This window comes from Bufo gargarizans, unplaced genomic scaffold, assembly GCF_014858855.1.
Source record: "Bufo gargarizans isolate SCDJY-AF-19 unplaced genomic scaffold, ASM1485885v1 original_scaffold_2127_pilon, whole genome shotgun sequence".
NCBI lineage: Eukaryota > Metazoa > Chordata > Amphibia > Anura > Bufonidae > Bufo > Bufo gargarizans.
In genome coordinates this window covers 90,234-117,668 of record NW_025334657.1, presented here as the reverse complement: position 1 = coordinate 117,668, position 27,435 = coordinate 90,234, and the positions used below count along the sequence as shown (strand labels likewise).

At 43.0% G+C, this 27,435-nt stretch overlaps 1 protein-coding gene across 1 annotated transcript in view; it reads left to right on the top strand.

Annotated features, from left to right (window-relative positions):
* The window catches only part of LOC122923994, a gene marked incomplete at its 3' end in the record, with an annotated part of 119,949 nt that overhangs the window by 24,483 nt on the left and 68,031 nt on the right, over positions 1–27,435 (top strand). Inside the window, exon 2 of the mRNA XM_044274921.1 lies at positions 2,756–3,193. Coding sequence (XP_044130856.1) covers positions 2,768–3,193 — 426 coding nt within the window. The remainder of the gene's footprint in view (positions 1–2,755; positions 3,194–27,435) is intronic.

The following is a 27,435-nucleotide window of genomic DNA, read 5'->3' as shown; positions in this document are numbered from 1 at the left end:
ACTCGGGTCATCACATGATCCATCACCATGGTAAAAGATCATGTGACGGACCATGTGATGACAGGAGTGACGTCACCGCAGGTCCTTTTCCTGCACACAGCAGATAAGAAGACAGAAGAGAAGCCGGGCTGCACGATCAAGTGGATTAAGGTGAGTTAAATTATTTTTTATTTATTTTTAACCCCTCCAGCGCTATTTTACTCTGCATTCTGTATTAAGAATGCTATTATTTTCCCTTATAACCATGTTATAAGGGAAAATAATACAATCTACAGAACACAGATCTGGGTACCAAACATGCTGATTTTTCTCACGTGCGTGCAAAACGAATTACAATATTTTGCACTCGCGCGGAAAATCGCACCTGTTCCTGCAACGCACCCGCACCTTTTCCCACAACGCCCGTGTGAAACCAGCCTAAAGGTACTCATTGGAATTTTGGCCCCTTTGTGCACCTAGGCTGCAAAAAAGTGTCACACATGTGCTATTGCCGTACTCAGTAGAAGTATGGAAATGTGTTTTGGGGTGTATTTTTACATATACCCATTCTGTGTTTGAGAAATATCTCTGTAAATAACAACTTTTTAGTTTTTTTTATACAAAGTTGTCAATTTACAGAGATATTTCTCTCACCCAGCATGGGTATATGTAAAAATACACCCTAAAACACATTTCCCTACTTCTTCTGAGTACAGCGATACCACATGTGTGACACTTTTTTGCAGCCTAGGTGCACAAAGGGGCCCAACCTCCAATGAGTACCTTTAGGATTTCACAGGGCATTTTTACGCATTTGAATTCCAAACTACTTCTCTCGCCTTTGGGCCCCTAAAATGCCAGGGCAGTATAAATACCCCACAAGTGACCCCATTTTGGAAAGAAGACACCCCAAGGTATTCCGTGAGTGGCATGGCGAGTTCATGCAAAATGTTATTTTTTGTCACAAGTTAGTGGAATATGAGACTTTGTAAGAAAAAATATATATATAAATTTCCGCAAACTTGTGCCAAAAAAAATAAAAAATCTTCTATGAACTCGCCATGCCCCTCACAGAATACCTTGGAGTGTCTTCTTTCCAAAATGGGGTCACTTGTGGGGTATTTATACTGCCCTGGCATTTTAGGGGCCCTAAAGCGTGAGAAGTAGTTTGGAATCCAAATGCGTAAAAAATGCCCTGTGAAATCCTAAAGGTACTCATTGGAATTTGGACCCCTTTGTGCACCTAGGCTGCAAAAAAGTGTCACAGATGTGGTATCACCATACTCAGAAGAAGTAGGGCTAATGTGTTTTGGGGTGTATTTTTACATATACCCATACTGTGTGTGAGAAATAGCTCTGTAAATGACAACTTAAAAAAAAAAAAATTATACAAAGTTGTCAATTTACAGAGATATTTCTCTCACACAGCATGGGCATATGTAAAAATACACCACAAAACACATTGCCCTACTTCTTCTGAGTACGGCGATACCACATGTGTGACACTTTTTTGCAGCCTAGATGCGTAAAGGGGCCGAAAGTCCAAAGAGTAGCTTTAGGCCTTACAGGGTTGCTCACAATTTAGCCCCACCCAAAATGCTAGAACAGTAAACACACCCCACAAATGAACCCATTTCGGAAAGTAGACACCCCAAGGTATTCACTGAGGGGCATAGTGAGTCCGTGGGAGATTTTTATTTTTTTGCCAGAAGTTAGCAGAAATTGAAACTTTTTATTTATTTATTTTTTCTCAGAAAGTGTCATTTTCCGCAAACTTATGATTTTTTTTTAAAATCATACATAAACTCACCATGCCTCTCCGCGAATACTTTGGGGTATCTTCTTTCTAAAATGGGGTCATTTGGGTGGTATTTATACTATCCTGGCATTCTAGCACCTCAACAAACATGACAGGTGCTCAGAAAGTCAGAGCTGCTTAAAAATGCGGAAATTCACATTTTTGTACCATAGTTTGTAAACGCTATAACATTTGCGCAAACCAATAAATATACACTTATTGGATTTATTTTTTATCAAAGACATGTAGCACAATAAATTCTGACCCAAACTTGTATAGAAATTTAATTATATTTGAAAAATTTAACCAGATAAAGTTACAAAATACACTTTTTTGGAGAAAATTGCGGTCTATTTTGATTAATATCAGAAAAATGAAAAATCTCAGCAGCAATCAAATACCACCGAAAGAAAGCTGTATTTGTGAGAAGAAAAGGAGGTAAAATTAATTTGGGTTCTAAGTTGCATGACCGAGCAATAAACCGTTAAAGTTGTAAAGTGCCGATTTGTAAAAAAGGGCCTGGTCACTAGGGGGGTATAAACCTGTGGTCCTAAAGTGGCTAATATAAAGACATAGAATATAGCGCTATATTCGTGTTAAATCTAGATCTCCAAGATTAAAGAATAGGAAAGTTGCCTTATTATTAAGTTATAAGGCAATTAGAAGTTAGAATTTATAACTTCAAATTCTAAGCTTAAAAATCGCAATATGCGAATGAATAAATGCATATAAATTGCGATAAATACAAAAATGACAAATATTCGATTTCGACGAATATAAGACGAATATTCAAGCGAATATTCACTAAATCGAATATGGCACTCCCGCTCAACACTAGCTACGAGTTAAGTTTTTGCAACAGTTGTAGAGCAAGAGGTTGGAGACCCTTGGATAAATGCTAATGTTGAATAATATATTTTCTGTTGCTTGACAATACACAATGCCATCTAACAAACAATTGTCACTCTTTTGCTGCAGTAAACCCAACAAATGTCCTCACCAGGCAATGGAGTCAACCTGAATAACTATGGATTTGTTCACTATAGACCTTCTGGATATCCAGGTTCATATTCAGTTCAACCTACAAATCAACAGCAGCATAATTATTCCCCTCCTCCTGCATATGACACCATTGACAGATTACCAACATGGAGTGAGGAAAATTCCTACTTGAATACACCACAAACTACTGAAATTTGGATACGAAGAACTGAAAATAATCTTCCCTCTACTTCTCAAGAATCAACTATGCCTCCTAATGTTCAACAAGCTCCATGCCCACTGTGTAATACTCCATCTATCTCTCCAGAACTAAGTGAAACTTCTGCTCTCTCACATCAGAACTCTACCCCAGTGGTGTCCCGAACAATTGACTTTAAACAAGTGTTTAGGAATTTCCGACCACAATTTCTTGGGGTGAGTCATGATCTGTGAAAAAAATGGTTTTCTAGTTCACAGTTTTTGCACCCAGTAGACCACTAGCACCTTCAGCATGTATTCAGTTATACCATAAAAGTTTAAAGGGAGTCTGTCACCTCCATATGGCCATACACAATGCTTACATTTCCCTATAGCACACCTATACATGAATGTTTTGGTACCTTTGTCTTTGTCTTTAGACTTGCAGAAGCTGGAAAAACAAACTTTAAATGATATGCAAATGAGCACTCGCAAGTGCCCAGAGGCGGGTTCACTGTGTTGGTGCCCAAGCTGCCCTGCCTTTTTTCATTGTTCCCCCGCCCCAGCCTCTGCATATGCCCGCCCTCCTATTCCCTTGCGTCCTCCTTGAGAGACCTAATTTGCATATCAATCAAAGTTCATTTTTCCAGCTTCTGCAATTTTAAAAACAAAGGTACCATAACATTCATGTATAGGTGTGCTATAGGGCAATGTAAGGCTACTTTCACACTAGCGTTCGTCGGTCCGCTCGTGAGCTCCGTTTGAAGGAGCTCACGAGCGGACCCGAACGCAGCCGTCCAGCCCTGATGCAGTCTGAATGGAGCGGATCCGCTCAGACTGCATCAGTCTGGCGGCGTTCAGCCTCCGCTCCGCTCGCCTCCGCACGGACAGGCGGACAGCTGAACGCTGCTTGCAGCGTTCGGGTGTCCGCCTGGCCGTGCGGAGGCGTGCGGATCCGTGCGGATCCGCCCAGACTTACAATGTAAGTCAATGGGGACGGATCCGTTTGAAGATGCCACAATATGGCTCAATCTTCAGGCGGATCCGTCCCCCATTGACTTTACATTGAAAGTCTGGACGGATCCGTACGAGGCTATTTTCACACTTAGCTGTTATATGCTAAAAATAATGCAGACGGATCCGTTCTGAACGGAGCCTCCGTCTGCATTATTATGAGCGGATCCGTTCAGAACGGATCCGATCGAACGCTAGTGTGAAAGTAGCCTAAGCCCTGTATATGGCCATATGGAGGTGATATAAGCTTTAAGATATTAGATGCATACAATATGACTAGAGATGAGCGAATAATTTTTAAACTGACCAAATTCAGCTTGAATAGAAAAAATCTTTTGCAATTTGATTCAGACTAATCTCTCAAAATGGGGCTGCTTTTTGACAGGTCAGAAACAGAGAAGAAATCCCCACTAAAAGGGGATCATTTGTAGACTATGTTTTAATTTAACAACTTTAACCACCAGACCAGGCCATTTGTCTTTCTTAGGGCTCATTCACATGGTCGTTGTCCCTCTGTTGCCATATTGCAGCCCACATACGGCAGGTCCGCAATACATGGGACACCGGCCATGTGCATTGCAGCAAATCCGGTGATGCGGTGTGGAACTGAAACATAGAACGTAACCCCACAGAAGCACTACGGAGTGCTTCCTGGGGTTCTGTTCTGTGCCTCCGCACCGCAAAAAGATAGGATCGCGGACCCCATTCAAGTGAATGGGTACGCGATCAGCATGCAGCTGGCCCATGCTCGGTGACCACAATTTGCAGTGCACAGCACAGAGCCCTTATGGTCTTAATCAGGTGTTTTTTCGCTTTTTTCAAGTATTAAACATATATTTTTTTTCTGTTTGGTTATGTAAATAATATTTGCACCTTTTTTTTTGTCATATATGGGGCTTTATTTTTATGTAATTTTTATTTTAGTATTTTAGTTTTTATTTTTATAACCAGAAACATAAAAAAAGGGAAAAATACAATTCTTTTTTAAATAGCACAATGTGCGACTAAAATATATTCTTTATTATGACCCCTTTCCATAATAGTTGATTCGATATATGGGATACATGGGTTTTGGTCGCTGGGAGTGGCGCTAGATGCTATGGTTCAGCATGCGGTGGCGGTTTTAATTTTTCACTGTGCCATGAGTAGAGATGGCCTTGCGTTTTACCCGACGTTGTTTTGCAGCAAACTTTGCTTGTTCGCAGTTCGCTGAACGGGCGAACATATAGCGATGTCTGCCGGCGCCATATTATTTTACATTGTGAAGAACTTTGACCCATGACACATTCATCAGGTGGTAAGGACAGCCAATTGAGATGTTTCAGCACATGGACATAACCCCTACCTTATAAATAAACCTGATCTGGCCGCCATTTTAAATTCGGTCTTTTGCCAGTGTAGGGAGAGGTTGCTGTGTGGAGCAGGGACAGGCTGTTAAAGACACCAAATGCTAGCTAAAAGGGTCACAAAAGTCCTTTTAAGGATAGGTATGGGTGTGCTATCAATAGGTGTGATTTACTTATAATATACTTTCTAACACAGAAAGTATAGTATAGTGTATTTGTATTCTGCAGCACATGTCTGTGTTTCTGCTGAGATACTGCAGCTATACAGAGGGGCAAACTCTCTTGAAACAAATAATTTCAACTAGTGTGATATATCAGTTGCCCCCCAAAAAACGGATTGAGGCAGGGGTATGATAGAACAATAATATACTTTCTGTATAGTGCATTTGGGTAGTGTAGCATTTGTTTGCGGTTCTGCTGCGTTACTGCCTCTACACAGAGTGACAAACACTATTTGAACACTTAATTTCCACTGGTGTGATATACCAGTTGACCCCCCCAAAAAAACTGAATAAAGCAGGAGTGTGATATACCTATAATATATTTTCTATATAGTGCATTTGGGTAGTGCAGAATTTATTTGAGATTCTTCTGCGTTACCGTAGCTACACAGTGACAAACGCTATTGGAACAAATAATTTCAACTGGTGTAATATAACAGTTGCCCCCAAAAAAACTGAATGAGGCAGGAGTGTTATATACCAATAATATACGTTATATATAATGCATTTGGGTGGTGCAGCTTTTGTTTGCGGTTCTACTGCATTACCCCAGCTACACAGAGTGACAAACGATATCGGAACAAATAATTTCAAATGATGTGATATACAAGTTGCCCCTAAAAAAACTGATTGAAGAAGGGGTGTGATATACCTATAATATACTTTCTTTTTAGTGCATTTGTGTAGTGCAGCATTTGTTTGCGGTTCTTCTGTGTTACCGCAGGTACGCAGAGTGACAAACGCTAATGGAACAAATAATTTGAACTAGTGTGATATACCAGTTGCACCCCAAAAAAACTTATTGAGGCAGGGGTGTGAAATACCAATAACATACTTTCTATATAGTGCATTTGGGTAGTGCAGCATTTGATTGCGCTTCAGCGGCATTACCGCAGTTACACAGAGTGACACACACTATTTGAACACTTAATTTCCACTGGTGTGATATACAAGTTGCCCCCCCCCCCAAAAAAAAAAAACTGAATAAAGCAGGAGTGTGATATACCTATAATATATTTTCTATATAGTGCATTTGGGTGGTGCAGAATTTGTGTGAGGTTCTGCTGCTAAAGTAGCTACACAGTGACAAACGCTATTGGAACAAATAAGTTCAACTGTTGCAATATACCAGTTGGCCCCTAAAAAAAACTGATTGACGCAAAGGTGTGATATACCAATAATATACTTTCTATATAGTGCATTTAAGTAGTGCAGCATTTGTTTGCGGTTCTGCTGTGTTTCCGCAGTTACACAGCGTAACAAACGCTATTGGAACAAATAATTACAACTGGTGTGATATACCAGTTGCCCCCCCCAAAAAACTGATTGAGGCAGGGTATGATATACAAATAAATATACTTTCTATATAATGCATTTGTGTACTGCAGAATTTGTTTGTGGTTCTGCTGCGTTACTGCAGCTACATAGCTACACAAAGTGACAAAAGCTATTGGAACAAATAATTTAAACTAGTGTGATATACCAGTTTCTCCCGCAAAAAAATAAATGATTGTGGTAGGGGTTTGATATACATAAAATATACTTTCTATATAGTGCATTTGGGTAGTGCAGCATTTATGTGAGGTTCTGCTGCTTTTCAGCAGCTACACAGAGTGACAAACGCTCTTGGAACAAATCATTTCAACTGGTGTGATATACCAGTTGCCCCCTAAAAAAACTGATTGAAACAGGGGTGTGATATACCAATAATATACTTCCTATTTAGTGCAGCATTTGGGTAGTGCAGCATATGTTTGAGGTTCTGCTGCATTTCCGCAGCTACACAGAGTGACAAACGCTATTTGAACACATCATTTCCACTGTTGTAATATACCAGTTTCCCCTAAAAAAAAACTGAATGAGGAAGGGGTGGGATATACCAATAATATACTTTCTATATAGTGTTGGGTTGTGTAGCATTTGTTTGTGGTTATGCTGAGTTACCGCAACTACACAGAGTGACAAACGCTATTGGAACAAATAATTTCAACTGATGTGATATAGTTGTCCCCCCAAAAAACTAATTGAGGCAGGGGTGTGATATACCAATAATATATTTTCTTTATAGTGCATTTGTGTAGTGCAGCATTTGTTTACGCTTCTGCTGCATTACCGCAGCTACACAGAGAGTAAAAGCACAAACACTATTGGAACAAATAATTTCAACTGGTGTGATATACCAGTTGCCCACAAAAAATAAACTGAATTAGGCAGGAATATAATATACTATTAATAAACTTTCAATATAGTGCATTTGTGTAGTGCAGCATTTGTTGCTTGCCCCCCCCCCCCCCCCCCCAAAAAAAAAAAATATGATTAAGGCAGGCATATGATATGCCAATAATATACTTTCTATATAGTGCATTTGTATACTGAAGCATTTACTTGCAGTTCTGGTGCGTTACCGCAGCTACACAGCTACAGAGAGCGACAAACGCTATTGGAAAAAATAATTTCAACTGGTGTGATATAGCAGTTGCTCCCCCAAAAAACTGATTGAAGCAGGGGTAGGATATACCAATAATATACTTTCCAAATAGTGCATTTGTTTAGGGCAGCATTTGTTTGAGGTTCTACTGCATTACCGCAGCTACACAGAGTGACAAACGCTATTGGAACAAATAATTTCAACTGGTGTGATATACCCGTTGCCCCCCAAAAAAATTGATTGAGGCAGGGGTGTTATATACCAATAATATACTTTCTATATAGTGCATTTGGGTAGTGCAGCATTTGTGTGAGGTTCTGCTGCGTTACCCCAACTACACAGAGTGACAAATGCTATTAGAACAATTCATTTAAACTGGTGTGAATTACCAGTTGCACCCCAAAAAAACTGATTGAGGCAGGGGTGTGATATACCAATAATATACTTTATATATTGTGCATTTGGGTTGTGTAGCATTTGTTTGTGGTTATGCTGAGTTACCACAACTACACAGAGTGACAAACGCTATTGGAGCAAATAATTTCAACTGGTGTGATATACCAGTTCCCCCCCAAAAAACTGATTGAGGCAGTGATGTGATAAAACCAATAATATACTTTATATATAGTGCACTTGGGTATTGCAGCATTTGTTTGCAGTTCTGCTGCGTTACTGCCTCGACACAGAGTGACAAACACTATTTGAACACTTAATTTCCACTGGTGTGATATACCAGTTGCCCCCCAAAAAAACTAAATGAGGCAGGAGTGTGATAAACCAATAATATACTTTCTATGTAATGCATTTGGGTAGTGCAGCATTTGTTTGAGATTCTTCTGCGTTACCGCAGCTACACAGTGACAAACACTATTGGAACAAATAATTTCAACTGGTGTGATATACCATTTCCCTATAAAAAAAAATGATTAATGCAGGGGTGTGATATACCTATAACATCTTTTCTATATAGTGCATTTTTGGTAGTGCAGAATTTATTTGAGATTCTTCTGCGTTACCACAGCTACACAGTGACAAACTCTATTGGAACAAATAATTTTAACTGGTGTAATATAACAGTTGCCCCCTAAAAAACAGATTGAGGCCGAGGTGTGATATACCAATAATATACTTACTATATAGTGTATTTGGGTAGTGCACATTTGTTTGCGGTTCTGCTGCGTTACCGCAGCTACACAGTGACAAACGCTATTGGAACAAATAATTTCAACTGCTGTAATATACCAGTTGACCCCCCAAAAAATTGATTAAGGCAGGGGAGTGATATACCAATAATATACTTTCTATATAGTGCATTTGGGTAGTGCAGCATTTGTCTGCGGTTCTGCTGCGATACTGCAGCTACACAGAGTGACAAACTCTATTGGAACAAATCATTTCAACTGGTGTGAAATACCAGTTGCCCACAAAAAAAACGGATTGAGGCAGGGGTGTGATATGCTAATAATATACTTTATATATAGTGCATTAGGGTAGTGCAGCATTTGTGTGAAGTTCTGCTGCGTTAACGCAGCTACACAGTGACAAACGCTATTGGAACAAATAATTTCAACTGGTGTGATATACCAGTTGTCCCCCAAAAAAACTGATTGAAGCAGGGGTGTGATATACAAAAAATATGCTTTCTATTTATGCAGGGATGTGATATACCAATAATATTCTTTCTATATAGTGCATTTTGGTTAGTGCATTATTTGTTTGCGGTTCCGTTGCGTTACTGCAGCTACACAGAGTGACAAACAGTATTGGAACAAATACTTTCAACTGGTGTGATATACCAGTTGCCCCCCAAAAAACTGATTGAGGCAGGGGTGAGATATTGCAATAATATACTTTCTCTATAGTGCAGCTTTTGGGTAGTGCAGCATTTGTTTGCGCTTCTACTGAATTACCTCAGCTACACAGAGTCACAAACGCTATTGGAACAAATAATTTCAACTGGTGTGATATACCAGTTGCCCCCCCCCAAAAAATGATTGAAGCAGGGGTGTGATATACCAATGATATACTTTCTATACGTTGAATTTGGATAGTGCAGCATTTGTTTGCGCTTCTACTGAATTACCACAGCTACACAAAGTCACAAACGCTATTGGAACAAATAATTTCAACTAATTTGATATACCAGTTGGCCCTTAAAAAAAAAAGATTGAGGCAGGAATGTGATATACCAATAATATACTTGCTATATCGTGCATTTGGTTAGTGCAGCATATTTTTGCGGTTCTGCTGCATTACCGCAGCTACACAGAGTGACAAACGTTATTAAAACAAATCATTTTAACTGGTGGATTATACCAGTTGACCCCCAAAAAAACTGATTGAAGCAGAGGTGTGATTTGCCAATGATATACTTTCTATACAGTAAATTTGGGTAGTGCAGCATTTGTTTGCAGTTCTGCTGTGTTACCGGAGCTACACAGAGTGACAAATGCTATTAGAACAAATTATTTCAACTGATGTGATATATTAGTTTCCACCCAAATTTTTTTTATTGAAACAAGGGTGTGATATACTAATAATCTACTTTCTATTTAGTGCAGCATTTGGGTAGTGCAGCATATGTTTGAGGTTCTGCTGCATTTCCGCAGCTACACAGAGTGACAAACGTTATTTGAACTCATAATTTCCACTGTTGTAATATACCGGTTGCCCCCCAAAAAAACTGAATGAGGCAGGGGTGTGATATACCAATAATATACTTTCTATATAGTGCATTTGTTTAGTGCAGCATTTGTTTGCCATTCTGCTGCGTTATCGCAGTTACACAGAGTGACAAACGCTATTAGAACAAATACATTTCATCTGATGTGATATACCAGTTGCACTTTAAAAAACGGAATGAAGCAGGAGTGTGATATACCAGTTGCACTTTAAAAAACGGAATGAAGCAGGAGTGTGATATACCAATAATATACTTTCTATTTAGTGCATTTGGGTTGTGTAGCATTTGTTTGTGATTCTGCTGCATTACTGCAGCTACACAGAGTAACAAATGCTATTGGAACAAATCATTTCAACTGGTGTGATATACCAGTTGCCCCACCCAAAAAACAGATTTAAGCAGGAGTGTGATATAAGAATATTATACTTTCTATATAGTGCATTTGCATAGTGCAGTATTTGTTTGCGGTTCTACTGCATTACCTCAGCTACACAGAGTAACATATGCTATTGGAACAAATAATTTCAAATGGTGTGATATACCAGTTGCCCCACCAAAAAAAACTGATTAAAGCAGGGGTGTGATATAACAATAATATACTTTCTATATAGTGCATTTGGGTAGTGCAGCATTTGTTTGCAGTTCTGCTGCCTTACTGCAGCTACACAAAGTAACAAACGCTATTGGAAGAAATAATTGTAACTGGTGTGATATATCAGTTGCCCCCCAAAAAACTGATTGAAGCAGGGGTGTTATATACCAATAATATACTTTCTATTTAGTGCATTTTGTTAGTGCAGCATTTGTTTGCGGTTCTGTTGCGTTACCGCAGCTACACAAAGTGAGAAACACTAATTGAACAAATAATTTCATATAGTGTTATATATCAGTTGACCCCACAAAAAACTGATTGAAGCAGGAGTGTGATATACCAATAATATACTGTATATATAGTGCATTTGGGTAGTGCAGCATTTGTTTGCGGTTTTTCTGCATTACTTGAGCTACACAGAGTGACAAACGCTATTAGAACAAATAATTTCAACTAGTGTGATATACTAATTGACACCCCAAAAAACTAATTGAGGCAGGGTTGTGATCTACTAATAATATACTTTCCATATAGTGCATATGGGGACTGCTACATTTTTTTTTTCAGTTCTACTGCATTACCCCAGCTACACAGAGTGACAAACGCTTTTGGAACAAATAATTTGAACTGGTGTGATATACCAGTTGCCCACTAAAAAAACTGATTGAAGCAGGGGTGTGATATACCAATAATATACCTTCTATTTAGTGCATTTGAGTTGTTTAGCATTTGTTTGAGGTTCTGCTGCATTACTGCAGCTACACAGAGTAACAAATGCTATTAGAAAAAATAATTCCAACTGGTGTGATATTACAGTTGCCCCACTAAAAAAACTGATTAAGGCAGGGGTGTGATATAACAATAATATACTTTTTTATATAGTGCATTTGTGTAGTGCGGCATATGTTTGAGGTTCTGCTGCATTACCGCAGCTACACAGAGCGACAAACGCTATTGGAACAAATCATTTCAACTGGTGTGATATACCAATTGTCCCCCAGAAAACTAATTGAGGCAGGGGTGTGATATACCAATAATATACTTTCTATATAATGCATTTGGGTAGTGAAGCATTTGTGTGAGGTTCTGATGTTTTACCACAGCTACATAGAGTGACAAACGCTATTAGAGCAAATAATTTCAACTGGTGTGAATTACCAGTTGCACCCCAAATAAAAATGAATGAAGCAGGGGTGTGATATACAGGGCCGGCCTTAGGCCTTTAGGCGCCCTGTGCGAGAAAGCTTAACAGCGCCCCATAGTGACCACGGCCCCTCAGTAACCATGCCCATCGTTAACCACACCCCTTCAGTGGTCACACCCATTTCTCCAATATCGGCTCCATTTAAAACCTTCCATTCCGTTAAGTCCCCAAAAAAGTGCAGCACCTTACCAATTCTGCTGACAATGGAGATAGGGTAGTGGTAGAAGGGGACAGGTAAAGGTAGATTTGGTGAGATGTTAGGTAGAAGAGAAGAAAACAGGTCTGTGCAGTGTCAGACAATACGTGAGGGGTAGTTTTACATCATGGCCGTTCTAACTCCTGCTAGAGCCACTGGTCACTACAGTATGTGTCACCATGGGCAGCCTATGATGGAGTGACCGATCGCTCATCATTATACCATTGTATGGAAGGTCTGAGGCATTGGCCAGGGCAGTATCTATGTCAATGGCTTCTGCGGGTTATAGCAGATACCTGCAGCTCCTGAATCCGCCTCTGGATAGCTTCCAGGCTGCTGCTTCGAAAATCAAGGAAACCAAGAGAGGTGAGGGCCTGAGCAGATGGACAGGCCAAGAGAGAGAGAGACAGGAGGAATAGAAAGTGAGAGGGAAAATAACCATAGGGAGCAGTGGTGAGCATGCACGACCTGTGACAGTAAGGACCTCTATATATCTGCAGCACCGCATGCACGGCTCATCCTCTCACCTGAGGGGGTAAGATACCATCTTGCTTCCTCCAGGAGATTGTTGGAGTGGGGCTGCCTAGCGCTCTACAGTACAGCCGGGCGGTGTCCCCTTCTCTGACCTCTGTCCGCTCTGGGCTCACCTGGACGTCTGGCAAATTTCCACCTGCTAGCAAAGGAGTCAGGAGACGTCATTTAAATTCCCAATTCCCATAAAATATTAGGTAATAGCCCCCTCCCTCCTCTTTTCTTAGAGGCCTGGCAATCATAAAAGTTTTAAAACCAATACTATACATACATCTGCTGACCTGTGCTGTCTGTGGACTGTGGGAGTCTCACTCTCTGTTGTGGCTGCTGCTGCTGGCTGGCGCTCGCTCCACCTCCTTCTGCTCTCTCTGCCTGTGCGGCAGCTGCAGCCTGCGTCACACTCCAGCAGCCAGTCTGGTCTGCTCTGCTCTGTCCAGGCAGCAGAGCGGAGCGCAGAGCAGCCGCGGGCCCCGCCCCCTCCTCACTCAGTCTCTAGTCCGGACCGTGACTGACTCATTCATGTTCATGTGCTGTAGATGGCCGGCGGGCGGCAGCAACAAAATATATTAATAGTAGTACAGTACTAGTAAGTAGTAGTACTGTACTGTAGTAGACAGACTTCACTTAGAGTTCGGCGGGCTGTGTCGGCCGCCCGACGCCCCTGTTGCTATGGCGCCCTATGCGGCCGCACAGCCCGCACACCCCAAAGGCCGGCCCTGGTGATATACCAATAATATACTTTATATATAGTGCATTTGGGTAGTGCAGCATTTGTTTGTGGTCTGCTGCGTTACGCCAGCTACACAAAGAGACAAACACTAATGGAACAATTGATTTAAACTGGTGCGATATACCAGTTGCGCAATTAAAAAATTGGATTGAAGCAGGGGTGTGATATACCAATAATATACTTTCTATATAGTGCATTTGGGTAGTGCAGCATTTGTTTGCAGATCTGCTACATTACCGCAGCTACACAGAGTGACAAACGCTATTTTAACAAATAATTTTAACTGGTGTGATATAATAGTTGCCTCCCAAACAAACTGAAGCAAGGGTGCGATATACTAATAATATACTTTCTATTTAGTGCATTTTGTTAGTGCAGCATTGGTTTGCGGTTCTGTTGCATTAACACAGCTACACAAAGTGAGAAACGCGAATTGAACAAATAATTTTAAATAGTGTGATACCAGTTGACCCCACAAAAAACTGATTGAGGCAGGGGTGTGATATACCAATAACTTACTTTCTATATAGTGCATTTGGGTAGTGCAGTATTTGTTTGCGGTTCTGCTACATTACCGCAGCTACACAGAGTGACAAACGCTATTGGAACAAATAATATTAACTAGTGTGATATACCAGTTGACCCCCCCCAAAAAAACTGATTGATGAAGGGGTGTGATATAACAATAATACACTTTATATATAGTGCATTTGGGTAGTGCAGCATTTGTGTGAGGTTCTGCTGCGTTACCGCAGTTACACAGAGGGACAAACGCTATTGAACAAATAATTTCAACTAGTGTGATATACCCGTTGACCCCCCCCAAAAAATAATTGAGGCAGGGTTGTGATCTTCTAATAATATTGGGACTGCAGCATTTGTTTGCGGTTCTGCTGCGTTAACGCATCTACACAGAGAGACAAACGCTATTGGAACAAATAATTTCTACTGGTGTGATTTACCAATTCCCCTCAAAAAAGCTGAGCGAGGCAAGGGTGTGATATACCAATAATATACTTTCTATATAGTGAATTGGGTAGTGCAGCACTTGTGTGAGGTTGTTCTGCTTTAAATCAACTACACAAAGTGACAAACGCTATTGGAACAAATAATTTCAACTGGTGTGATATACCAGTCGACCCCCCAAAAAACGGATTGAGGCAGGGGTGGGATATACCAATAATATACTTTCTATATATAGTGCATTTAGGTAGTGCAGCATTTGTTTGCTTTTCTGCTGTGTTATCACAGCTACACAGTGACAAACGCTATTTGAACAAATAATTTCAACTGATATGATATACCAGTTTTCCAAACAAAAAACTGATTGAGGCAGGGGTGTTATAAACTAATAATGTTATTATTATTATTTATTATTAAAGCGCAATTCATTCCATAGCTCTGTAAATATGAGAAGAGTTATACATACACAATACACACAATTGCACTAATCATAAACAAGACGAGTTACAAACTGGTACAGAAGGAGAGAGGGCCCTGCCCACGAGAGCTTACAATCTACATGGTATGGGAGAAGGACACAGTAGGTGCGGGTGAAGTTGGTCATGGCGGTATAACGGCAGCAGGGTCACTGGTTGTAGGCTTGCCTGAAGAGGTGGGTTTTCAGGTTTCTTTTGAAGGATTCCACTGTAGATGAGAGTCTGATATGTTGGGGTAGTGAGTTACAGAGTATGGGGTATGCACAGGAGAATTCTTGGAGTCGATTGTAGGAAGAGGTGATAAGAGGAGAGAAGAGGTCTTGTGAGGATCGGAGAGTGCGTGTGGGGGTGTATCGGGAAAGTAGCTCAGAGATGTAAGGAGGAGAGAGGTTATGGATGGCCTTGTATGTATTTGTTAGTTCTTTGAAGTGAATTTGCTGGGCAATGAGGAGCCAGTGAAGGGATTGGCAGAGGGAAGAGGCAGAGGAGTAATATGGTGAGAGGTGGATTAGTCGGGCAGCAGAGTTTAGGATAGAATGGAGGGGTGCGAGAGTGCTAAATGGAAGGCCACAGAGGAGAGTGTTGCAGTTGTCTAGGCAGGAGATGATGAGGGCATGTACAAGCTTTTTTGCAGATTCAAAGTTAAGGAAATCAAGGATGCGGGAGATGTTTTTAAGTTGGAGGCGGAAGGTGGTGGAAAGGGCTTGGATGTGCGGTCTGAAGGAGAGGGCAGAATCCAAGCTCACTCCAAGGCGGCGGACTTTGTTGACCGGGGAGAGTGTGCAGCCATTGATCGTGATAGATAGGTCTGTTGGGGGGGGGGGGGGTTGAGCAAGATGGGGGAAAGATGATGAATTCTGTTTTATCCATGTTTTAGAAAGCGAAAGGTGAAGAAGGATGATATAGAAGATAGACATTGTGGGATTCTTGATAGTAAGGTGGTGATGTCTGGACCACAGAGGTAGATTTGTGTGTCGTCAGCGTAGGAGTGATACTGAAACCAATGGGACTCTATAAGCTGTCCCAGGCCAAAAGTGTAGATAAAGAAGAGCAGGGGTCATAGGACAGAGCTTTGCGGGACACCAACAGAGAGGGAATGAGACGCAGGAGTGGGAGACGATAAACGATCGGTCTGTGAGGTATGATGTGATCCAGGAGAGGGCTAGGTCAGTGATGCCAAGGGATGAGAGAGTTTGCAACAGAAGGGAGTGGTCCAACAGTGTCGAAGGCAGAGAACAGGTCAAGGAGAAGGAGGACAGAGTATTGTTTCTTGGTTTTGGCTGTCAGTAGGTCATTGGTGACTTTGGTGAGGGCAGTCTCAGTCGAGTGGTGGGGTCGGAAGCCAGATTGTAGGCAAAGAGGGAGCAGGAGGAGAAGTGAGAGGACAGTTCAGAATGGACATGTTGTTCAAGTAGCTTTGAGGCATGCGGAAGAAGCTATATGGGGCGATAACTGGACAAAGAATATGGGTCAAGTGAAGGCTTTTTGAGGATGGGTGTAATGGTAGCATGTTTAAAAGCAGAGGGAAAGACACCAGAGGTTAGTGATAGGTTGAAGAGATAAGTTAGGGCTGGGATAAACACTGTGGTGAGGTTAGGGATGAGGTGGGATGGGATTGGGTCAAGTGCACAGGTGGTGAGATATGATCTGGAGAGTAGAGTGGAGAGTTTTTCTTCTGTAATGGTGGAGAAGCGGGTTTTGGGAGAAGAGGACCGAGCAGTTGTGTAGAGGGTCTGTGGGTACTGTGTAGTGAAGCTTTCTCTGATGTTGACTATCTTTTGTTTGAAATATTTGGCAAAGTCCTCAGCTGAGAAGAGAATGTGGGGGCGCTGGGAGACTGAGAAGGGAGTTAAAAGTGCTAAAAAAAGTTGTTTAGGGCTGTGGGCCAGGGAAGATATGAGAGATGAGTAGTAGGCCTGTTTTGCATTAGCAACTGAGGATTTGAATATGAGGAGGGATTGCTTGTATGCGGTGAAATGATCTTTAGAATGGGATTTCTTCCATCGCCGCTCAGAAGCCCTGAAAGCTTGTCTGAGTTTTTGGGTCAGGTTGGTGTGCTAGAGTTGTCTGTTAATTTTTCGGGGTTTTGTTGTGTGTGAGGGGGGCAACAGTTTCCAAAGCTGTACTTATTGTGGTGTTATATAAGGTGGTAGCAGCATCTGGGTCTTGGAGGGAACAGATGGTAGAGAGTGGGAGAAGAGAGTTAGAAAGCAAGCGAAAGTCGAGATGTTTAAGGTTTCTGCAGGGTTGTGCTAGACCAATGAAGAGAAGGTGAGTAGGTTGTGGTCGGATAAGTGGAGAGGTGAATTAGAAAGGCTAGATAGGGAGCAGAGGCGGGTAAAGATAAGATGCAAAGTGTGACCATCTCTGTGGGTGGGAGCTGAAGATCACTGTGATAAGCCGAAGGAGGAAGAGAGTGATAAGAGTTTAGAGGCGGCCGAGTGGCAGGTGTCAATAGGGATGTTGAAGTCACCCATTATGATAGTGGGGATGTCAGCAGAAAGAAAGTTTGTTATCCAGTTGTTAAAGTGGTCAATAAAGATGGTGGCTGGGCCTGGGGGGCGGTAAATGACAGCTACTTGAAGGTTGGAGGGAGAGTAGATGCAAACAGAGTGTACTTCAAATGAGGCAGTGGAGTTGGGCTGTAGGAACAGGTGTCTGATAGGAGAAGACCAACTCCTCCATCATATTTGCTGCCGGGGCAGGGGGTGTGAGTGAATTGAATATATTTTCTATATAGTGCATTTGGGTAGTTCAGCATTTGTTTGCGGTTCTGCTGCGTTACCGCAGCTACACAGAGTGGCAAACGCTATTGGAACAAATAATTTCAAATAGTGTGATATACCAGTTGACCCTCCAAAAAACTAATTGAGGCAGGGTTCTGATCTACTAATAAGAAAGAAATAGTATGTGAACCCTTTGGAATGATATGGATGTCTGCACAAATTGGTCATAAAATGTGATCTGATCTTCATCTAAGTCACAATAGACAATCACAGTTTGCTTAAACTAAACTAATGACACACAAAGAATTAAATGTTACCATGTTTTTATTGAACACACTATGTAAACAGTCACAGTGCAGGTGGAAAATGTATTTTAACCCTTGGATTTAAGAACTGGTTGAACCTCCATTGGCAGCAATAACTTCAACCAAACGTTCCCTGTAGTTGCAGATCAAACGTGCACAACGGTCAGGAGTAATTCTTAACCATTCCTCTTTACAGAACTGTTTCAGTTCAGCAATATTCTTGGGATATCTGGTGTGAATCGCTTTCTTGAGGTCATGCCACAACATCTCAATCGGGTTGAGGTCAGGACTCTGACTGGGCCACTCCAGAAGGCATATTTTCTTCTGTTTCAGCCATTCTGTTGTTGATTTAATTCTATGCTTTGGGTCATTTTCCTGTTGCAACACTCATCTTCTGTTGAGCTTTAGCTAGTGAACAGAAGTTCTCCTGCAAAATGTCTTGATAAACTTGGGAATTCATTTTTTCTTCGATGATAGCAATCCGTCCAGGACCTGATGCAGCAAAGCAGCCCCAAACCATGATGCCCCCACCACCATACTTCACAGTTGGGATGAGGTTTTGATGTTGGTGTGCTGTGCCTCTTTTTCTCCACGCATTGTGTTGTGTGTTTCTTCCAAACAACTCAACTTTGGTTTCATCTGTCCACAGAATATTTTGCTAGTACTGCTGTGGAACATCCAGGTACTCTTGTGCAAACTGTAAATGTGCAGCAATGTTTTATTTGGGGCAGCTGTGGTTTCCGCCCATGAAATCTATTCTTGTTTGGTGCTTTACATATCGTAGATTTGCTAACAGGGATGTTAGCATATGCCAGAGTCTTTTGAAAGTCTTTAGCTGACACTCTAGGATTCTCCTTCACCTCATTGAGCAGTCTGCGCTGTGCTCTTGAAGAGATCTTTACAGGACGGCCACTGCTAGGAAGTCTTACCGTGGACTGATGAACATCAAGGCTTTTGGAGATACTTTTATAACCCTTTCCAGTTTTATGCAAGTCAACAATTCTTAATCGTAGGTCTTCTGAGAACTCTTGTGTGCGAGGCATCCTTCACATCAGGCAATGCTTTTTGTGAAATGCAAACCCAGAACTGGTGTGTGTTTTTTATAGGGCAGCTGTAACCAACACCTCCAATCTCATCTCATTAATTGGACTCCTGTTGGCTGACACCTCACTCCAATTAGCTCTTGGAGATGTCATTAGTTTAGGGGTTCACATACTTTTCCCACCTGCACTGTGAATGTTTACATGGTTTGTTCAATAAAAACACGGTAACATTTAATACTTTTTCTTGCAACTGTACATATAATATACTTTCTATATAGTGCATTTGGGCAGTGCAGCATTTGTGTGAGGTTCTGCTGCTTTAAAGCAGCTACACAAAGTGACAAACGCTATTGGAACAAATCATTTCAACTGGTGTAATATACCAATTGCACACCAAAAAACTGATTGAAGCAGGGGTGTGATATACCAATAATATACTTTCTATATAGTGCATTTGGGTAGTGCATCATTTGATTGCGGTTCTTCTGTGTTAGCGCTATTGGAACAAATAATTTCAACTGGTGTGTGTAACAGATCTCGTGGCACCCCGACTGGGTTCCTCAGTTGATGGATGCTCCTAGTGCTTCCCGAGGGCCCCAAGCACTCCACTCGACACCGATACCACCACAGGAACAAGGAACAGGAACAGCTCTTGCAAGAGCTAGTAGTTATAGCCAGGGGATTATAGCAAATCTTCAGCGTATAACAATCCCCAGTGTCGATCAGTTTCCCAAACACCAGCCTCAACATGATAAAGGGTAAAACAGGAACTCCTTGGTTGGGGATTGCTATACGCTGAAGATTTGCTATACTCCCCTGGCTATAACTACAAGCTCTTGTAAGAGCTGTTCCTGTTCCTTGTTCCTGGGGTGGTATCGGTGTCGAGTGGATTGCTTGGAGCCCTCGGGAAGCACTAGGAGCATCCATCAACGGAGGTACCCAGTCAGGGTGCCAGGAGATCCGTTATAGTGGTGGTAGCAGTTGGATGGCGTCCTAGTGCGAGGAGAAGCAGCTCGGAGACACCGTTCGTGGAGCATATTGAGGGCAACGCTAGTATCTGTACAGCGCCCCTGGCTACAGCAGGATGGAATCAGCTAGTCTTTGGACAGCGTTCCACTATGATGAGGTAGATTGCATGGACTGGAAGGATGCAGTCTGGAAAGGCGTCTGGCATAAGGCCCTAGAAAATGTACAGCGTCGGTGGGGCGAGATTCTCCCCAGTGAGGACCAGCAGTTGCGGATGCGAGTGGCCCTGCGAATGTCCCTTCTGGGAGAGCTGCACCTGGATGAGTGGGTGACAAAACTCGAGACAGATTAAAGGAAGAATGGAGCTCAAAAAGCCAAAATAATAAATATTGTGAATATTTACATACACATAGATGCAGTGGGACAGGGAAACAAAAGAGACAGGGAAAGAAACAACAGCGCCACCCTGGATGGAAAACTCTGGTCATAAATCATAGACGGTGTAGTCAGCAGAAGAAATACATAATGGTAAACAGAAATACTGTAACATAATAATGCTGCCGATACATAATAAGTAAGGTAACAAGGGTGAGTCCCAGAATGTGAGGAAAGAGAAGTAAAGGACCCATGCACGGGACCCTAAAATCCGACTTGCAAGTAGAAACCCTAACAACAGAAATGATCCGTGTGGAACAAGACCGGATGTAGGAATGAATGGATGGAACTCTCCAGTAAATCGGACCAAGAGATTACCTAACCAGGATGGCGCTACCCCAACGCGCGTTTTGGCGTGCCTTCGTCAGGGGGTAGTGCCATCACTGCGGATCAAACATTTTAAAATCTGTACGAACCAATCATACTCCAGCACTTGCTTGTCCCCAGGTGTGGTGTCTCCAGGCGCGCGATCTCTCCGGAAGCAAACCACATCCGGACACCCTGTGCCCGGCGTCAGACCAAAGAACCCGCCCCCCACGTAACCAAGCACATGATCGGGCGGGGATGATGCGTAGACGCACAGGCCCAGGGTGCCGGAGGCGGCGCCAGATGATGCGCGCACGCATCACACTAGGGGAGGAGCAACAGACAGCCGTCCTTTTTCCTGCAGCTCCAGGGGACAGCTATGGGGGCGGCATTTGCGCCCGCGTATGCCAACCTGTTCCTGGGGCTGTGGGAAAGGGACCTGTTTCTGTCAGACAGACATGTCGCTATGGACCGCGCCATTTTATGGGCGCGGTACATAGACGACGTCTTCTTGATCTGGCAGGGAACGGAGTTACAGCTTCATGATTTCTTTAAATTCTTAAATACCAACTCTAAAAACATCAGGTTGACATATACATACCACAAACAAAGGGTTGATTTCCTCGATGTATCGGTGTTTAGAGACAGTGGTGGCCAACTCAGGACGGATGTTTTCTGGAAAGAGACGGCCGTAAATTCATATCTACATGCTACCTCTCTCCATCCCAAAAGTACAATCTCGGCAATTCCAGTGGGTCAGTTCTTGATGATACGACATTTGAGAAACAGGCTGGTGACCTTAAGGATCGGTTCCTCAGGAGAGGATACAGTCATCGGTCCATTAAGAAGGCCTACCGACGGGCAAAAAAACAGTGCCAGTCCCAATTGTTATCTATTAAGAAAGAAAGAATACCGGACGGCAAAATATGATTCATTAGTACTTTCCACTCGCATTGGGATGACATGAGGTCTTGTCTGACCACGCATTGGCCTATCTTGCGCACTGATCCAATTCTGGAAAAAATATTGCCCATACGTCCTCTTGTCACGGCACGCAGGGCCAACACCCTGCGAGATAATTTGGTAAGAGGCTATTTACAGCCAATCCCTCTCCCACTTTTTGCCGGACAGGATGGCCCCAGGATGGGCTTTAGACCATGCGGTAGATGTGCTGCGTGTCCAAACATGGAGCGCTCCCTTGATTTCGCCAATTCCTCTGGCACTAGAACCTTCAGGATCAAACACTCCCTCACGTGTTCCAGCACTCAGGTGGTGTATTACGCACAGTGCCCATGTCCCATGATTTATGTGGGGCTGACCACACGGGAGTTGCGGGTCCGTGTGAGGGAACACGTGAGGGATATCCTGAAGGCGCAGGAGCTAGAGGAGATTGAGGTTTCTAAACCCATCTCCAGACACTTTAAGGCACACCATTCCTGTAATCCCAGGCTCCTTAAAGTGAGGGGAATTGATTGTATCCAAGTAGACTTGCGCGCTGGTAATACTTCCAAGTGGCTAGCCCAACGGGAAAGCCACTGGATTTGGACCCTGGGGACGCTACGCCCCAGGGGCCTTAATGAAATTCTGGGCTTCTCCGCTTTCTTGTAGTCGCTGGGTCCACGACTGTGGATTCCATCTTGTTTTAACAGTTAGTAACAGTTAGTATGTAATTTTTATGAACATATGTTATTGACTCACTATTTTTTATTTGTTTTTTCTCCAGCACTCTTTAAGTCATTTACAGGATATCTCCTTTATCAATGCCAATGTTTGACTCATTCTTTGACCCCTATCATCGGCCCTCTTCTATGGGCTTGAATATCTGCAACATCTTGGATCCACAAGGATATACAGCTGTATTTGCGCCAGTTATTAGCAAGATACTCTCTTTATTAGTACTTCTTCTTATGTACTACTATGCATTATCCTTCCTATAAATGGTCCCTTTCATGGGCTTGAAATAGCTGTAAAACACCTTGGACCTAGAAGAATGTACAGCTATATCTGTATCAATACACTGACGCATGAAGGCTTCCTTTTTTTTCACACCTTCCTTTCCCTCCCTCTCTTTCTCCCTATTCCCTTCCCTGCTTCCTCCCCTTCCCTTTTCTTCTCTATTTTTCTTGCTGATCTTTCTTCCGGTGGTTCTTTTTATTTCTATACATTTAAGTTCACTTGCACTCAGCACTTTATATAGCTGCAGGTTTTTCCTGCAATTCCCACCTTGACCCCTTCATCTCTTTGAGGTCTTTCAATTCACTTATTGATTATGTTAGCGCTTGGTATTAGTTTTCACTATTCCTAGTCCTTTTTCCTATGAATTCATATCTGGGCACTTATGTCACAGTCTTATTCCACTTCTATTATATTTTTTTGCACCATCATTATGTCAATATTTATTCTATCCATTTAGGTATTTTTCACTCACCAGTCCCTGCACCTTTTTATTATTATTTTTTTCATTTTTAATCTTGGTATATCTATAATCTACGGTGCATTTTCGATGCACATTACATACAAGGGATTATATTATCATGCTCATTTGACATGTACCTATCAGTCTTAGGCTACTTTCACACTTGCATTCGGAGTGGATCCGTCTGGTGTCTGCACAGATGGATCCGCTCCTTTAATGCAAACAATGGTATCCGTTCAGAACGGATCCGTCTGCATTATATTTCAGAAAAAAGTCTAAGTCTAATTGTTAGTCAGACGGATCCGTCCAGACTTTACATTGAAAGTCAATGGGGACAGATCCGTTTAAAATTGCACCATATTGTGTCAACGTCAAGCGGATCTGTCCCCATTGACTTACATTGTAAGTCTGGACGGATCCGTTTGGCTCCGCACGGCCAGGCGGACACGAAAACGCTGCAAGCAGCGTTCGGGTGTCCGCCTGCTGAGCGGAACGGAGGCGAAATGGAGCCATAATGATGCATTCTGAGCGGATCCGCATCCACTCAGAATGCATTGGGGCTGTATGGATCCGTTCGGGGCCGCTTGTGGGAGCCTTCAAACGGAACTCACAAGCGGAGCCCCGAACGCAAGTGTGAAAGTAGCCTTAATTGACATGTACACACATGCATTTGCACTTTATGTACTATAATCGTTGTTACTTGTACCCATTAATTATTGTATATGTTTGTATATGTCTGTATATGTTTGTACATTGTATATGTCTGTATATATATGCGTATATTAATTGAATCTTAACCACTATTTCGGGCATGCTATTGCAGCCACCAGATTCTTTTTGTAGCCCTATATAGTACTTCAGTTATAATGTCTTGTAATCCCTTCTCTATTTCCCCCCCTCCCCTCTCCTTCTCTGCGATAGGGGCGTTCTGAGTCCTTTGGCATCGACTCCAAACAGACGGCTGTCTGTTGCTCCTCCCCTAGTGTGATGCGTGCGCGCATCATCTGGCGCCGCCTCCGGCACCCTGGGCCTGTGCGTCTACGCATCATCCCCGCCCGATCATGTGCTTAGTCACGTGGGGGGTGGGTTCTTTGGTCTGACGCCGGGCACAGGGTGTCCGGATGTGGTTTGCTTCCGGAGTGATCGCGCGCCTGGAGACACCACACCTGGGGACAAGCAAGTGCTGGAGTATGATTGGTTCGTACAGATTTTAAAATGTTTGATCCGCAGTGATGGCGCTACCCCCTGACGAAGGCACGCCGAAACGCGCGTTGGGGTAGCGCCATCCTGGTTAGGTCATCTCTTGGTCCGATTTACTGGTGAGTTCCATCCATTCATTCCTACATCCGGTCTTGTTCCACACGGATCATTTCTGTTGTTAGGGTTTCTACTTGCAAGTCGGATTTTAGGGTCCCGTGCATGGGTCCTTTACTTCTCTTTCCTCACATTCTGGGACTCACCCTTGTTACCTTACTTATTATGTATCGGCAGCATTATTATGTTACAGTATTTCTGTTTACCATTATGTATTTCTTCTGCTGACTACACCATCTATGATTTATGACCAGAGTTTTCCACCCAGGGTGGCGCTGTTGTTTCTTTCCCTGTCTCTTTTGTTTCCCTGTCCCACTGCATCTATGTGTATGTAATTATTGATGTCTTTTTTATGATATAATAAAGTATTCACAATATTTATTATTTTGGCTTTTTGAGCTCCATTCTTCCTTTAATCTGATTCATGCTCGGGAGCTTTGGCCGAGTTATTCCTTTGGGGGTAGCATCTTGGGTAAATTTTTGGGGGAGCACAGGCCCCCCGGACTTTTCTGTCCCCCTTGCTGTTTGATGCCCCTAGGGTCACCCCATTTCCTTTCTGTTGACAAAACTCGAGAGCCTGGTATGGAAGGAGCTTTGGCTAGATGACACCTACCAGGCACTGGTATGTGATTCGGCACTCCCCCTGGATGGCTGAGCACGACAGACCGGAGGGTAAGGATTATGATGGCCCTGGCCTGTTGCTTGAGTCCTTCACAGAACCGGAGTTCGGAGATGCTGGAGAGTTCCGGTTCTGGGATATCTATGACTACAGGGTGGCTATACATGATTGGGCTACAGCAAGAGAGGTGAGACAAGACCTGGCATCTCTAGTGACAATGGAGTGGGAGCTGGAGCAGGATTACCAATACTTCCTCAGCTCAATTCGGCCCCAATATACACTGCCAGAGAGCTGGGTGGCAGTCCCAGACCTACAACCCTACAGCTGGGAAGATCCGACTGAAGTATTCCCTGCTTCAGTACCAGCTGCGGAAGTAGGGGAACTCATAGACTGGTCCTTGGGGGAACCCCATATGGCAGGTGGAGATGGGACCGAGGTCTCTCTACCAGCCCTACAGGGATGCTGGGCAGTCGGCCCAGATCCCCAACAGCAGCCGGATTTCCAGGGAGTCGGGACAGTTGGTCCTGCTCCCCAGCGGCAGTATGTTTTGCAGGGAGAGAAGAGCATCATCTACATTCCCCAGCGGCAGTGTAACTTGAAGGGAGAGGAGACAACAGGTCTCTCTCCCCAACCACAGGGGACAGCATTCCTAACTCCGATGGTGCAGATGGGACCGCAGTCTCTGCACCAGGCCTATCAGGATGCTGGACAGCTGGTTCAGATCACCCACCAACCCCGCAGGAATGCCAGGAGGAGGAGGTAAGTGATCCCTCCTCTCAAAAGCTGATCCGCAACAAGGTTGTGGGGGTAGGATTGCCTGACCCCATCCCAGCGGAAGAGCTGGCATCTGGGCAGAGCGCAGTCAGCCTCTGCCCTCCCCTATCCTCTTGTCCAGATGCTGACTCCCCACAGGCTACCCCAGCGGAAGAGCTGGCATCCGGGCAGAGAGCAGTTGGCTTCTGCCCTCTCCTATCCTCTTGTCCAGAGGCTGACTCCCCACAGGCTACCCCAGCAGAAGAGATGGCATCTGGGCAGAGGGCAGTTGGACTCTGCCCACCAAGTACCCACAGCTCCAAGCTAGAGAACAACAATGAAGCAAGGAGTAGCAGATGCCAACAGCTGGGGACATACAGAACAGAGCAAGGCCCCAGAGTTCAACAGGACTAGTGCCGGAGAGGTAGCGTGAGAAAAAAAGACCAAATTTAACAGAGATACATTTATTTTAAAAAATTGGAATCGAGAAGAAAAGTAGAAGAAAAAACTATTGAGGCGCAAATGTGGGACAAATTACAAAAGCCCAAATGTGGGCCAAAAGAGTCAAGCGGAGTTGTGGGAAAAGCTATGGAGGCGCAAATGTTGGCCAAAAGAGTATAGCGGAAATGTGGGACAAAGTATTGAAGCTTAAATGTGGTACAACTTGTTTAAGTTGAAGCATTGAAACAAAGGAGGTGGCGAGCATCAATTAAAGAACCATTTCAGAAATTGTATTCCCTGTCACCTATGCAGAGCAGGGGTTTATTCACGTCTAAAATTGTATAATGTCAACCCAAGAATGTAACAGAAAAATTACAGAAATTAATTAACCTGTCTACTAGGTAGAGCAGGGGTCTATGACAGAAAACATTTGTTTGTTGTCATCCTAAAATGTAAAATAAAAATTATAGAAATTTATTAAGCTGTCAACTAGATAGAGGAGGGGTATTGTCATGGCCTATGGTGTGTTTTGTGACACTTTCCTTCACTTGGTTGACCGTGGCAACGTGTGGTGTTGTGTGCATGTGGTGGCAGTGTCTCAGCCCTATGGCTTATCCCCAGGACATGATTGCCACGCATGCCGTTGCCCGCGGCAACAGGTGAAGTGTGGGTTTATGTGTACTTCCCCTTTAAGTGGCCGTCTTCCTTTGCCTGGTGTTGGAAGGGTTAATTCCCTTCTGTGTGTGTACAAAAAAAATATGGATTTATGAG